Here is a 14,128-nt window from a genome sequence, read left to right as displayed (position 1 = left end):
GGAATAAAGGCAGTGAGCCTGAAGCGTGGAGAGATAAGCTAGAGGAGGGTGGGGGTGGGGAGAAAGTAGCATAGAGTACAATGGGTGAGTGGGGGAGGGGATGAAGGTGATGGGTCAGGGAGGAGAGGGTGGAGTGGATAGGTAGAAAAGGAGATAGGCAGGTAGGACAAGTCCGGACAAGTCATGAGGACAGTGCTGAGCTGGAAGTTTGGAACTAGGGTGAGGTGGGGGAAGGGGAAATGAGAAAACTGTTGAAGTCCACATTGATGCCCTGGGGTTGAAATGTTCCGAGGCGGAAGATGAGGCGTTCTTCCTCCAGGCGTCTGGTGGTGAGGGAGCAGTGGTGAAGGAGGCCCAGGACCTCCATGTCCTCGGCAGAGTGGGAGGGGGAGTTGGAATGTTGGGCCACGGGGCGGTGTGGTTGATTGGTGCGGGTGTCCCAGAGATGTTCCCTAAAGCACTCTGCTAGGAGGCGCCCAGTCTCCCCAATGTAGAGGAGACCACATCGGGAGCAACGGATACAATAAATGATATTAGTAGATGTGCAAGTAAAACTTTGATGGATGTGGAAGGCTCCTTTAGGGCCTTGGATAGAGGTGAGGGAGGAGGTGTGGGCGCAGGTTTTACAGTTCCTGCGGTGGCAGGGGAAAGTGCCAGGATGGGAGGGTGGGTTGTAGGGGGGTGTGGACCTGACCAGGTAGTCACGGAGGGAACGGTCTTTGCGGAAGGCGGAAAGGGGTTTAGAGGGAAATATATTCCTGGTGATGGGGTCTGTTTGGAGGTGGCGGAAATGTTGGCGGATGATTTGGTTTATGCGAAGGTTGGTAGGGCGGAAGGTGAGCACCAGGGCCGTTCTGTCCTTGTTACGGTTGGAGGGGTGGGGTCTGAGGGCGGAGGTGCAGGATTTGGACGAGATGCGTTGGAGGGCATCTTTAACCACCTGGGAAGGGAAATTGCGGTCTCTATAGAAGGAGGCCATCTGGTGTGTTCTGTGGTGGAACTGGTCCTCCTGGGAGCAGATACGGCAGAGGAATTGGGAATACAGGATGGCATTTTTGCAAGAGGTAGGCTGGGAAGAGGTGTAATCCAGATAGCTGTGGGAGTCGGTGGGTTTGTAAAAAATGTCAGTGTCAAGTCGGTCATCATTAATGGAGATGGAGAGGTCCAGGAAGGGGAGGGAGGTGTCAGAGATGGTCCAGGTAAATTTAAGGTCAGGGTGGAATGTGTTGGTGAAGTTGATGAATTGCTCAACCTCCTCACGAGAGCACGAGGTGGCGCCAATGCTGTCATCAATGTAGCGGAGGAAGAGGTGGGGAGTGGGGCCGGTGTAATTACGGAAGATCAACCGCCCTACGTAGCCAACAAAGAGACAGGCATAGCTGGGGCCCATATGTGTGCCCATGGCCACCTCTTTGGTCTGGAGGAAGTGGGAGGATTCAAAGGAGAAATTGTTAAGGGTGAGGACCAGTTCGGCCAAACGAATGAGAGTTTCCACACCTCCCTCTCACAAGTTTCCACACCTCCCTCTACTTTTTCTCAGATCACTGCAATTTTCAAAAATGGAAAAGAATTTGGGAAGTGCTGATTTTTGCCAATACCAATCCACACATGATTAAAAGTATGAGGAAAGACACTTTTATTGTTTAAATTCTATATTCCAACTAATGCAACTGACAATAGACTTGCCAAAATCAAGTGTTAAACATTTCAAGTATATCTGTCAAAAGCAACTGTAGAGTTGTCAATTGTTGTGCCCTTCTTAGATACATCCATTATTTCCCGATATATATTTTGTCCCATTGTGGGACAACTCTTCAGGGAGCTATAAATGACTACCACCCATGACGTCTTTCCCTTTCCATTCCTTGTTTGCACCCAAACAGATTCCACATCACAATTTATTGCATGCATATCACCACTAACCAACGCACTGAACAATCTTTTATTAACAAAGCTACCCCACCTCCTTTTCCTTTTTGCCAAATGTCCAAAAGAACAAATTCCTTAGATATTGAGCTCCCAGTCTGGGTTACCCTGTAACCATGTCTTCATAATAGATATGAAGTCCAGTTTATATATTTCTAGTTGCGCCATCTATTCTAATATATCCTCAGTCCAAGGCCTGATTAGTGTACTCTGATGTACATTACCAGGCCTTTCACAGGAGCATTATTACATAACATTGGACACTGAACCAAATAAGAATACATTAAGACAGGTGTTGAAAATGTATTGTAAAGCATGAAAGTAAAGATGCGCAGAAATTTAAAGAAGAAATTCCAGAGCTGGAAAAGGTTGGAATTATAGACTAAAATCTATATTGTCCTTGACTTGACATTGTGTTAATTCAGTAAAATTAAATTTTGTTGACATTGTTTATGCTTTTAACTGTTATTCTAATTTGTGAATCTTTTTATTGAAATCATTTTCTTTGACTTTCATTCTCATTTGAAGTGTTCTTAAGGTAACCAATGTCTCCCTTAACTTGTGATTTTTGCTGATGCAGCTCAAAGCCAACACTTGAAGAAGTACAGTCCTGGGGTCAGTCTTTTGACAAGTTAATGAAGAGCCCTGCTGGAAGAAATGCATTCCGGGAATTTTTACGAACAGAATACAGTGAGGAGAATATGCTGTTCTGGCTAGCCTGTGAGGACCTAAAGAAGGAAGTCAACAAAAATCTTGTTGAGGAGAAAGCAAAATTAATATATGAGGATTATATATCCATCCTTTCACCTAAAGAGGTGAGTTTATTGTGCAATAAAAAATTTTGGGATTATTGAACAAAATATAGCAATAAAAGTACCCAGTCCTATTCAAAATGTCTAGTTCCATCATTAAAACATTCGTTGCCTTTATAATGCAATAAAACTCCTTTTTCCTCGAGAAAAGTAGGTAGCACAGTGGCACAGTGGTTAGCACTGTTGTCTCACAGAGCCAGGGACACAAGTTCGCTTCCAGCTTTTGGTGATTGTTTATGTGGAGTTTGCACATTCTTCCTGTGTCTGCATGGATTTCCACCAGGTGATTTGGTTTCCAATTCAAGGATATGCAGGTTAGATGGATTGACCATGCTAAATTGTCAGGGATATGTAGGTTAGGTGGATTAGCCATGGTAAGTAAGAAATGTGTGGAGGGGTGGGTCTGGGTGAGAAGCTTTTTGGAGTGTCAGTGCAGACTTGGTGTTCAAATGACCTCTTTCTATACTGTAGAGATTCTATGAGAAGTGCATTACAGCTGGAAAGGGTAGGATAAGTCGAGGGACAGATGAGGTTTGGAGCATTGCAGCAATATAGGTCATCAATAGAATTGCCTTTTAACTGTAGAGCAAAATAATGTGGATGATCATACATTGAAAACACAATCCAACAGACACGACTAAATTTCTGGCTGTAACAGCTGCTCCTTTTTTTGAGGTATTTTAGGTGTTGGAGGTGATTTCCTCGAATTCCAGGAGCAGCAATTACTGTTTTTTATGCTACTGCATTGTTGTGGAACTTTGGAAAATAAAAAGTCAAAACAACAGCAGTTTTAAAAGGGAGACAAAGGAAGCACATGGTGAGGACAGTGCAGGAGAGAGAGAGACAGAGAACCTGCACAGTTACTGCCTTTGCTGTTTGAATTCATGTGTCACTGGACATCGGAGTGCATCTGGGAAAATTAACAAACAGTGAAATTCACAACTGATCTTGGAGGAACTGTTGGGCGAAGTTCACGGCACAGAATTAGCTAAGTTAGTCGTAGTTTTTAAGTGTGGCCCATAGAGAATCTGCAGTAGGGAGTAGAGTGGGTTCTTTCTGGATGATATGTTTTTTGGACATATGTCTCTTGATTAAACTTAAAATATAAGCCATAACTATTAATTTAACCTGGGACAGTGTTTGTAGAGGAATAAGACAGTGTTATTTTCTGGGTCTGTAGATTGTGAAGGAGCAAAACTGATTTTTAATAGAGTGATATGTACTTCTTGCCAGATGTGGGAGTTTAAAGAGAGTTTAAGGGTTACTGCGGATTATATCTGTCATAAATGCTGTAGGCTGCGAATCTTATCAGATCAAAGGGCTTGGTTAGAGAGACAGTTAGAAGCAATGAGAAATTTGCAACAGCAACAGTATGTGATAGATGGCAGTTATAAGAAGAGGGGAAAGTCTCAGATACAGTCACACAGATGGGTTAACTCCAGGAGGGGTAAGAGAGGTAGGCAGCTAATGCAGGATTTGTTTGTGGATATATTCATTTCAAACAGGTATGCTATTTTGGAAAATGCAGTGGGGTGATGGATTCTCAGGGGAACGTAGCACAAACAGCCAAGTTTCTGGTATTGAGACTGGCTCTAATGCAACGAGGGGTACGTCGGGTTCCAAGAGATCAATTGTTTCAGGGGATTCTGTAGTCCGAGGTACAGACAGACATTTCGGTGGCCAGCAGCGAAAAACAGAATGGTGTGTTGCTTCCCTGGTGCCAGGATCAAGGATGCCTCAGAGAGGGTGCAGAATGTTCTCAAAGGGAGAGGGGCCAGCAAGAGGTCACTGTCCACATTGGAACCAAAGGCATAGGATGGGAAAAGGTTGAGATTCTGAAGGGAGATTACAGAGAGTTAGGCAGAAATTTAAAAAGGAGTCCTCTAGAGTAGTAATATTACACTACATTTACATTTTTACATTACATTTTACAATTTTTACATTACATTACATTACATTTTTTTTACATTACATTACATTTTTTACATGGGGGCGGCACGGTGGCACAGTGGTTAGCACTGCTGCCTCACAGCGCCAGAGACCCGGGTTCAATTCCCACCTCAGGTGACTGACTGTGTGGAGTTTGCACATTCTCCCCGTGTCTGCGTGGGTTTCCTCCGGGTGCTCCGGTTTCCTCCCACAGTCTAAAGATGTGCAGGGTAGGTGAATTGGCCATGCTAAATTGCCCGTAGCCTTAGGTGAAGGGATAAATGTTGGTGTATGGGTGGGTTTTGGAAAGGTGCAGAAGCCACAGGGTCGTAGTCATGGGCGACTTCAACTTCCCAAATATTGATTGGAAGCTCTTTAGATCAAGTAGATTGGATGGGGCGGTGTTTGTGCAGTGTGTCCAGGAAGCTTTTCTAACGCAGTATGTAGATTGTCCAACCAGAGGGGAGGCCATATTAGATTTGGTACTCGGTAATGAACCGGGACAAGTGGTGGGCTTGTTAGTGGGTGAACATTTTGGTGATGGTGACCACAATTCTGTGACTTTCACCTTGGTTATGGAGAGAGATAGGTGCGCACAACAAGGTAGATTTTATAATTGGGGGAAGGGAAATTACGATGCTGTAAGGCAGGATTTGAGGAGCATACGTTGGGAGCATAGGCTGTCAGGGAAGGATGTGGTGGAAATGTGGAACTTTTTCAAAGAGCAGATACGACGTGTCCATGATATGTATGTACCTATCAGGCAGGAAAGAAATGGTCGTGTGAGGGAGCCTTGGTTGACGAGAGAGGTTGAATGTCTGGTAAAGAGGAAGAAGGAGGCTTACATAAGGTTGAGGAAACAGGATTCAGACAGAGCAGTGGAGGGATACAGGATAGCCAGAAGGGACCTGAAGAAAGGGATTAGGAGAGCTAAGAGATGGCATTAAAAATCGTTGGCGGATAGGATCAAGGATAACCCCAAGGCATTTTATGCGTATGTGAGAAACCTGAGAATGACGAGAACGAGGGTAGGTCCGATCAAGGACAGTAGTGGGAGACTGCGTATTGAGTCGGAAGAGATAGGAGAGGTCTTGAACAAGTACTTCTCTTCGGTATTTACGAACGAGAGGGACCGTATTGTAGAAGAGGAGAGTGTGAAATGGACTGGTAAGCCAGAAGAGATACCTGTTAGGAAGGAAGATGTGTTGGACATTTTGAACAACTTGAGGATAGACAAGTCCCCCGGGCCTGACGGGATATATCCTAGGATTATGTGGGAAGCAAGAGAGGAAATTACAGTACCGTTGGCAATGATCTTCTCGTCTTCACTGGCAACGGGGGTGGTACCAGGGGACTGGAGAGTAGCGAATGTTGTGCCCCTGTTCAAAAAAGGGAATAGGGATAACCCCGGGAATTACAGGCCTGTTAGTCTTACTTCTGTGGTAGGCAAAGTAATGGAAAGGGTACTGAGGGATAGGATTTATGAGTACCTGGAAAGACACTGCTTGATTAGGGACAGCCAGCACGGATTTGTGAAGGGTAGGTCTTGCCTCACAAGTCTTATTGAATTCTTCGAGGAGGTGACCAAGCATGTGGATGAGGGTAGAGCAGTGGATGTAGTGTACATGGATTTTAGTAAGGCATTTGATAAGGTTCCCCATGGTAGGCTTATGCGGAAAGTCAGGAGGCATGGGATAGAGGGAAATTTGGCCAATTGGATAGAAAACTGGCTAGAGATGGAAATGTGTTGCTGGAGAAGCGCAGCAGGTCAGGCAACATCTAGGGAACAGGAGAATCGATGTTTCGGGCATTAGCCCTTCTTCAGGAATGAGGAAAGTTTGTCCAGCAGGCTAAGATAAAAGATAGGGAGGAGGGACTTGGGGGAGGGGCGTCGGAAATGTGATAGGTGGAAAAAGGTCAAGGTGAGGGTGATAGGACAGATTGGGGTGGGGGCGGAGAGGTCGGGAAGAAGATTGCAGGTTAGGGAGGCGGTGCTGAATTTGATGGATTTGACTGAGACAGGCTGGGGGGAGGGGAAATGAGGAAACTGGTGAAATCCGAGTTCATCCCTTGTGGTTGGAGGGTTCCTAGCCGGAAGATGAGGCGTTCTTCCTCCAACCGTCGTTTCACTGTGGTCTGACGATGGAGGAGTCCAAAGATCTGCATATCCTTGGTGGAGTGGGAGGGGGAATTGAAATGTTGAGCTACAGTGTGGTTGGGTTGGTTGGTCCGGGTGTCCCAGAGGTGTTCTCTGAAACGCTCCGCAAGTAGGCGGCCTGTCTCCCCAATATAGAGGAGGCCACATCGGGTACAGAGGATGCAATAGATGATATGTGTGGAGGTACAGGTGAATCTGTGGCGGATATGGAAGTTTCCTTTGGGGCCTTGGAGGGAGGTGAGAGGGGAGGTGTGGGCGCAAGTCTTGCACCTCCTGCGGTTGCAGGGGAAGGTGCCGGGAGTGGAGGTTGGGTTGGTGGGGGGTGTGGATCTGACGAGGGAGTCACGGAGGGAGTGGTCTTTACGGAATGCTGATAGGGGAGGGGAGGGAAATATATCCTTGGTGGTGGGGTCCGTTTGGAGGTGGCGGAAATGACCGCGGATGATGCGCTGTACATGGAGGTTAGTGGGGTGGTAGGTGAGGACCAGTGGGGTTCTGTCCTGGTGGCGGTTGGAGGGGCGGGGTTCAAGGCTTTGGGGCCTTGGAGGGAGGTGAGAGGGGAGGTGTGGGCGCAAGTCTTGCACCTCCTGCGGTTGCAGGGGAAGGTGCCGGGAGTGGAGGAACTGGCTAACCGGTCGAAGGCAGAGAGTGGTGGTAGATGGTAAATATTCAGCCTGGAGCCCAGTTACAAGTGGAGTTCCGCGGGGATCAGTTCTGGGTCCTCTGCTGTTTGTAATTTTTATTAATGACTTAGATGAGGGAGTCGAAGGGTGGGTCAGTAAATTTGCAGATGATACGAAGATAGGTGGAGTTGTGGACAGTGAGGAGGGCTGTTGTCGGCTGCAGAGGGACTTAGATATGATGCAGAGCTGGGCTGAGGAGTGGCAGATGGAGTTCAACCCTGCCAAGTGTGAGGTTGTCCATTTTGGAAGAACAAATAAGAATGCGGAATACAGGGTTAATGGTAGGGTTCTTAGTCAGGTGGAGGAACAGAGGGATCTTGGGGTCTATGTACATAGATCTTTGAAGGTTGCCACTCAGGTGGATAGAGTTTGTAAGAAGGCCTATGGAGTATTATCGTTCATTAGCAGAGGGATTGAATTCAAGAGTCGTGAAGTGATGTTGCAGCTGTACAGGACTTTGGTTAGGCCACAGTTGGAGTACTGTGTGCAGTTCTGGTCGCCTCACTTTAGGAAAGATGTGGAAGCTTTGGAGAGGGTGCAGAGAAGATTTACCAGGATGTTGCCTGGAATGGAGAGGAAGTCGTACGAGGATAGGTTGAGAGTTCTCGGCCTTTTCTCGTTGGAACGGCGAAGGATGAGGGGTGACTTGATAGAGGTTTATAAGATGATCAGAGGAATAGATAGAGTAGACAGTCAGAAACTTTTTCCCCGGGTACAACAGAGTGTTACAAGGGGACATAAATTTAAGGTGAAGGGTGGAAGGTATAGGGGAGATGTCAGGGGTGGGTTCTTTACCCAGAGAGTGGTGGGGGCATGGAATGCGCTGCCCTTGGGAGTGGTAGAGTGAGAATCATTGGCGACCTTTAAGCGCCATTTGGATAGGTACATGGATGGGTACTTAATCTAGGTTAGAAGTTCGGCACAACATCGTGGGCCGAAGGGCCTGTTCTGTGCTGTATTGTTCTATGTTCTATGTTCTATGTTGCGCTTCAGCGGGTTGGTGTGGACTTGTTGGGCCGAACAGCCTGTTTCCACACTAATCTAATCTAATCTAATCTAATCTAATATCTGGATTACTCCCGGTGCTACGAGCTAGTGAAGGCAGGAATAGGAGGATAGAGCAGATGAATGCATGGCTGAGGAGCATGGTGTATGAGAGAAGGATTCACATTTTTGGATCATTGGAATCTCTTTTGGGGTCGAAGTGACCCATACAAGAAGGACGGATTGTACCTAAATTGGAAGGGGACCAATATACTAGCAGGAAAATTTGCTAGAGCAGCTCGGGAGGATTTAAACTAGTAAGGTGGCGGGGGGGTGGATAGTAAGCAAAGAGATCAATCTGAGACTGGTACAGTTGAGAACAGAAGCGAGTCAAACAGTCTGGGCAGGCGGGGACAAGGTAGGACAAATAAATTAAACTGCATTTATTTCAATGCAAGGGGCCTTCCAGGGAGGGCAGATGAACTCAGGGCACGGTTAGGAACATGGGACTGGGGTATCATAGCAATTACAGAAACATGGCTCAGGGATGGGCCGGACTGGCAGCTTAATGTTCCAGGATACAAATGCTACAGGAAGGATAGAAAGGGAGGAAAGAGAGGAGGGAGAGTGGCATTTTTGATAAGGGATAGCATTACAGCTGTGCTGAGGGAGGATATTCCCGGAAATACATCCAGGGAAGTTATTTGGGTGGAACTGAGAAATAAGAAAGGGATGATAACCTTATTGGGATTGTGTTATAGACCCCCTAATCTCAGCTATCTGTAAGAGTAATAGGGTGGTTATAGTAGAGGATTTTAACTTTCCAAACATAGACTGGGACTGCCATAGTGTTAAGGGTTTAGATGGAGAGGAATTTTGTTAAGTGTGTATAAGACAATTTTCTGATTCAGTATGTGGATGTACCTACCAGAGAAGGTGCAAAACTTGACTTACTTTGGGAAATAAGGCAGGGCAGGTGACTGAGGTGTTAGTGGGGGAGCACTTTGGGGCCAGCGATCATAATTCTATTTGGTTTAAAATAATGATGGAAAAGGATAGACCAGATCTAAAAGTTGAAGTTCTAAATTGGAGAAAGGCCAACTTTGACAGTATTAGACAAGAACTTTCGAAAGCTGATTGGAGGCAGATGTTCGCAGGTATAGGGACTGTTGGAAAATGGGAAGCCTTCAGAAATGAGATAACGAGAATCCAGAGAAAGTATATTCCTGTTCGGGTGAAAGGAACGGCTGGTAGGTATAAGGAATGCCAGATGACTAAAGAAATTGAGAGTTTGATTAAGTAAAAGAAGGAAGCATATGTAAGGTATAGAAAGGATAGATCAAGTTAATCCTTAGAAGAGTATAAAGGAAGTAGGAGTATACTTAAGAGGGAAATCAGGAGGGCAAAAAGGGGACATAAGATAGCATTGGCAAGTAGAATTAAGGAGAATCCGAACAGATTTTGCAAATACATAAAGAACAAAAGGGTAACTAGGGAGAGAATAGGGCCCCTCAAAGATCAGCAAGGTGGCCTTTGTGTGGAGCCACAGAAAATGGGGGAGATACTAAACGAGTATTCTGCATCAGTATTTACTATGGAAAAGGATATGGAAGATATAGACTGTATAGAAATAGATGGTGACATCTTGAAAAATGTCCATATTACAGAGGCGGAAGAAATGGATGTCTTGAAAGGGGTAAAGATGGATAAATCCCCAGGACTTGATCAGGTGTACCCTAGAACTCTGTGGGCAGCTAGAGGAGTGATTGTTGGGCCTCTTGCTGAAATATTTGTATCATTGATAGTCACAGGTGAGGTGCCGGAAGACTGGAGTTTGGCTAATGTGGTGCCACTGTTTAAGAAGGGTGGTAAGGACAAGCCAGGGAACTATAGACCAGTGAACCTGACGTCGATGGTGGGAAACCTGAGGGACAGGATGTTTGGAAAGGCAATACTGATTAGGGACAGTCAACATGGCTTTGTGCGTGGGAAATCATGTCTCACAAACTTGATTGAGTTTTTTGAGGAAGTAACAAAGAGGATTGATGAGGGCAGACTGGTAGATGAGATCTATATGGACTTCAGTGAGGCGTTCAACAAGATTCCCCATTGGAGACTGATTAGCAAGGTTAGATCTCACGGAATACAGGGAGAGCGAGCCATTTGGATACAGAACTGGCTCAAAGGTAGAAGACAGAGTGGTGGAGAGTTGTTTTTTAGGCTGGAGGCCTGTGACCAGTGGAGTGCCACAAGGATCAGTGCTGGGTCCTCTACTCTTTGTCATTTACATAAATGATTTGGATGCGAGCATAAGAGATACAGTTACACCAAAATTGGAGGTGTAGTCAACAGCGAAGAGGGTTACCTCAGATTACAACAGGATCTGGACCAGAGGGGCCAATGGGCTGAGAAGTGGTAGATGGAGTTTAATTCAGATAAATGCGAGGTGCTGTATTTTGGGAAAGCAAATCAGAGCAGGACTTGTACACTTAATGGTAAGATCCTAGGGAGTGTTGCTGAACAAAGAGACCTTGGAATGCAGGTTCATAGCTCCTTGAAAGTGGAGTCGCAGATAGATAGGATAGTGAAGAAGGCATTTGGTATGCTTTCCTTTATTGGTCAGAGTATTGAGTACAGGAGTTGAGAGGTCATGTTGTAGCTGTACAGGACATTAGTTAGGCCACTGTTGGAATATTGTATGCAATTCTGGTCTCCTTCCTACCGAAAAGATGTTGTGAAACTTGAAAGGGTTCAGAAAAGATTTACAAGGATGTTGCCACGGTTGGAGGATTTGAGCTATAGGGAGAGGCTGAATAGGCTGGGGCTGTTTTCCCTGGAGCATCGAAGGCTGAGGGGTGACCTTACAGGGGTTTACAAAATTATGAGGGGCATGGATAGGGTAAATAGGCAAAGTCTTTTCCCTGGGGTCGGGGAGTCCAGAAATAGAGGGTTTAGGTTTAAGGTGCGAGGGGAAAGACATAAAAGAGACCTACGTGGCAACTTTTTCACACAGAGAGTGATACGTGTATGGAATGAGCTGCCAGAGGATGTGGTGGAGGCTTGTACAATTGCACCATTTAAGAGGCATTTGGATGGGTATATGAATAGGAAGGGTTTGGAGAGATATGGGCTGGGTGCTGGCAGGTGGGACTAGATTGGGTTGGGATATCTGGTCAACATGGACAGGTTAGACTGAAGGGTCTGTTTCCATGCTGTACATCTCTATGACTCTATGACTCTATAACTACAAGTAAGCGATAACCCTATTTACAATAGACAATAAACAATAATTCATCACTACCTGATCCTTGGCTCCAGCATAGACCAACCCCATTCTATGAAAATCACTGTGTGATGTCACAGGAAATCAAGTAATTTTTTTCAACTGGTCAGTATTTTTTTCATTTATCTTTCAAATTTTGGGTAATTTTAGGAATTGCAAGACTTCATTTTGTGGTTATTAAATTTTGCCTAAAGTCATAAAACTTGTTAGATTTTCTGGTGAGGTTTTTCTATTGATCTTAACTGAAGAATTTCAATCAGTTTAGTGGAATGGTTATTGAAATAATAAGAATGCAAGCTGTTGTCAGTGCTTTGCACACTTGCCCTCAAGCATCTTTGGTGAATAGCAGCAGTCAATGGAGTAAAATTCATACTGAGCAACAATTTACATAGAATTTGCATGGCACACAGTCCAACTTTATTAATTTCTTGGCTCCATCTGTAGGAGCATAGAGTCCATTGTTAGTTTCTGGATGAGTTTGTTCTTCCAGTGAGCAAATTCAACCCTGAAGATGGTGAGATAGATCAAAGTAAACAGGATGGACAACACAGCCAGGTGTGATTGGAAATGTATCCATTGATATATTTACATGTTTGAGCCTGAGTCCCAAAAATTATCGAACCAATTAATTATTTTGATTTCCATGATACCCTTTGAATTTGCACAGTCTGCTGAATAATGGTAGCTAAACATTTATATGCATTTGCCAATTATGAACCTGCTGTAACTTTTCTAGTAATGTTGTACATCTGCAGAAACTTGAGTTCAGAATAAATGAGCTGGGGACTGAGGTGCAGACACAATGACCAATTTTGGAAGGACAACATTATCCAGACCATGTTCCAGGAGATAGACAAAACTCTTAAGAGTGTGATCTGATTTGGTCAGTGGTCAGGGTAGGGAAGGTGTGACTGCAAGTGAAGCAAGAATGGGGATCAAGAACACTGAAGCGGAGGAGCCTCGAGTTTTGCAATTAGATTCTAGTTTCTTGCAGCCTATATAGATGAAAGCAAGGACTACAAGACAGATGAGCAACTGAAGCATGGCACCATGATACAGGAAAGAAAGTTGTTAAGAACTTAGATATAGTAGGAACAGTGTAGAAAAGAGACTAGATACAGTTAAAAGCAGTGTGCCAGTAGACTTGTCAAGAGGATATGAAACTCATAAAGACAGAATTAAAGCAATCTATCTCATGCAGCATTCTTAACAAGGTAGATTAATTCATGATACAAATAGAAGTAAACAAGTATGACCTCATTGCCATTATGCAGCTGTGATTGTAGAGTAACGAAGTTTTAATGTTCAGGAGTATTTGAAATTTAGGTAGGATAGGAGAAAATGAGAAAAAGGCAGGACAGTGCTGGTAGCAAAGAATGATATCAATAAACTAAGACAAGATCTTAAACCAGAAAATCAACTTGTGGAAGTAGTTTCTGTGGAGCTAAGAAACTGTAAGGAGCAGCAAATATGGGTTGAAATTGTTTGTCGGCTACCAACCATTGTACAGTGGCAGTGTTAATGTGAGTGGTGTTTCTGTGAAAAGGAGATAGCAGAAACATGATGATGGCACTTATTCTTGCAGAACACAGAAGGTCATTAACCTTCTTTCTACACTGCTGTGCATTTAATTTAACTCAGGACATAGCACCGACCCAAGTCATCATCTGTATCCACACTACATATGCCTGGTGGCATGGCCTCCTTTGGCGGTCTGCAGGAAATAGCATGACTCTCATCTCTACTGCCCTGCCCACAACATCTCCATGTTCCTGATCACAAAGCAATAATCAAGTGTAACTCCTTGTGCCATTTCCTCCAGGTTTATGATGCAGGACCACAGTATGAGGGCCAGTTATAGTCGTACACATGGAAATAGACCTTTTGGTCCAATTCGGTCATGGTGACCCAAACCAGATTAGTCCCACTTGCATATGTTTGGCCCATATCCCTCTAAATCTTTCCTATTCATGATTTATCCAAATGTCTTTTAAATGCTGTACTCGTACCTGCATCTATCACTTCCTTTGGCAGTTCATTCCTCATATGGAATACTCTCTGCGTAAAAATGTTGCTCTTCATACTTTTTCAAAGCTTTCTCCTCTCACCTTAAAAATATGCCCCATTGTTTTGAACTCCCCCACCCAAGGAAAAGACTTAATTCAACTAAATTTGCTATTCAACTTATCTATGCCCCTCAAGACTTTGTAAACCCCTCAAGCTCCTATATGCCAGTGAAAAAGTCCTAGCCAATCCAGCCTAACTTTATAAGTCAAACCTTCTATTCCTGACAACATCCTGGTCAATCTTTTCTGATCCCTCTCCAATTTAATTGTATCCTTCCAATAGCAGG

General features: G+C 44.6%; 1 protein-coding gene across 10 annotated transcripts in view; it reads left to right on the top strand.

Moving 5' to 3' along the window:
* rgs20 (regulator of G protein signaling 20) overlaps window positions 1-14,128 on the top strand; it is a 306,524-nt gene that overhangs the window by 268,413 nt on the left and 23,983 nt on the right. For all 10 annotated transcript variants that reach the window (XM_087986395.1, XM_087986394.1, XM_087986396.1 and 7 more), the window contains one exon: window positions 2,507-2,741. In XM_087986395.1, coding sequence (XP_087842521.1) covers window positions 2,507-2,741 — 235 coding nt within the window. The remainder of the gene's footprint in view (window positions 1-2,506; window positions 2,742-14,128) is intronic.

Source organism: Chiloscyllium plagiosum, unplaced genomic scaffold (assembly GCF_037043375.1).
Source record: "Chiloscyllium plagiosum isolate Xiang-an unplaced genomic scaffold, Cpla_swu_hap1 HiC_scaffold_4, whole genome shotgun sequence".
NCBI lineage: Eukaryota > Metazoa > Chordata > Chondrichthyes > Orectolobiformes > Hemiscylliidae > Chiloscyllium > Chiloscyllium plagiosum.
Note: the sequence above shows the minus strand (reverse complement) of the source record. Positions and strands in the feature narration are given on the sequence as shown.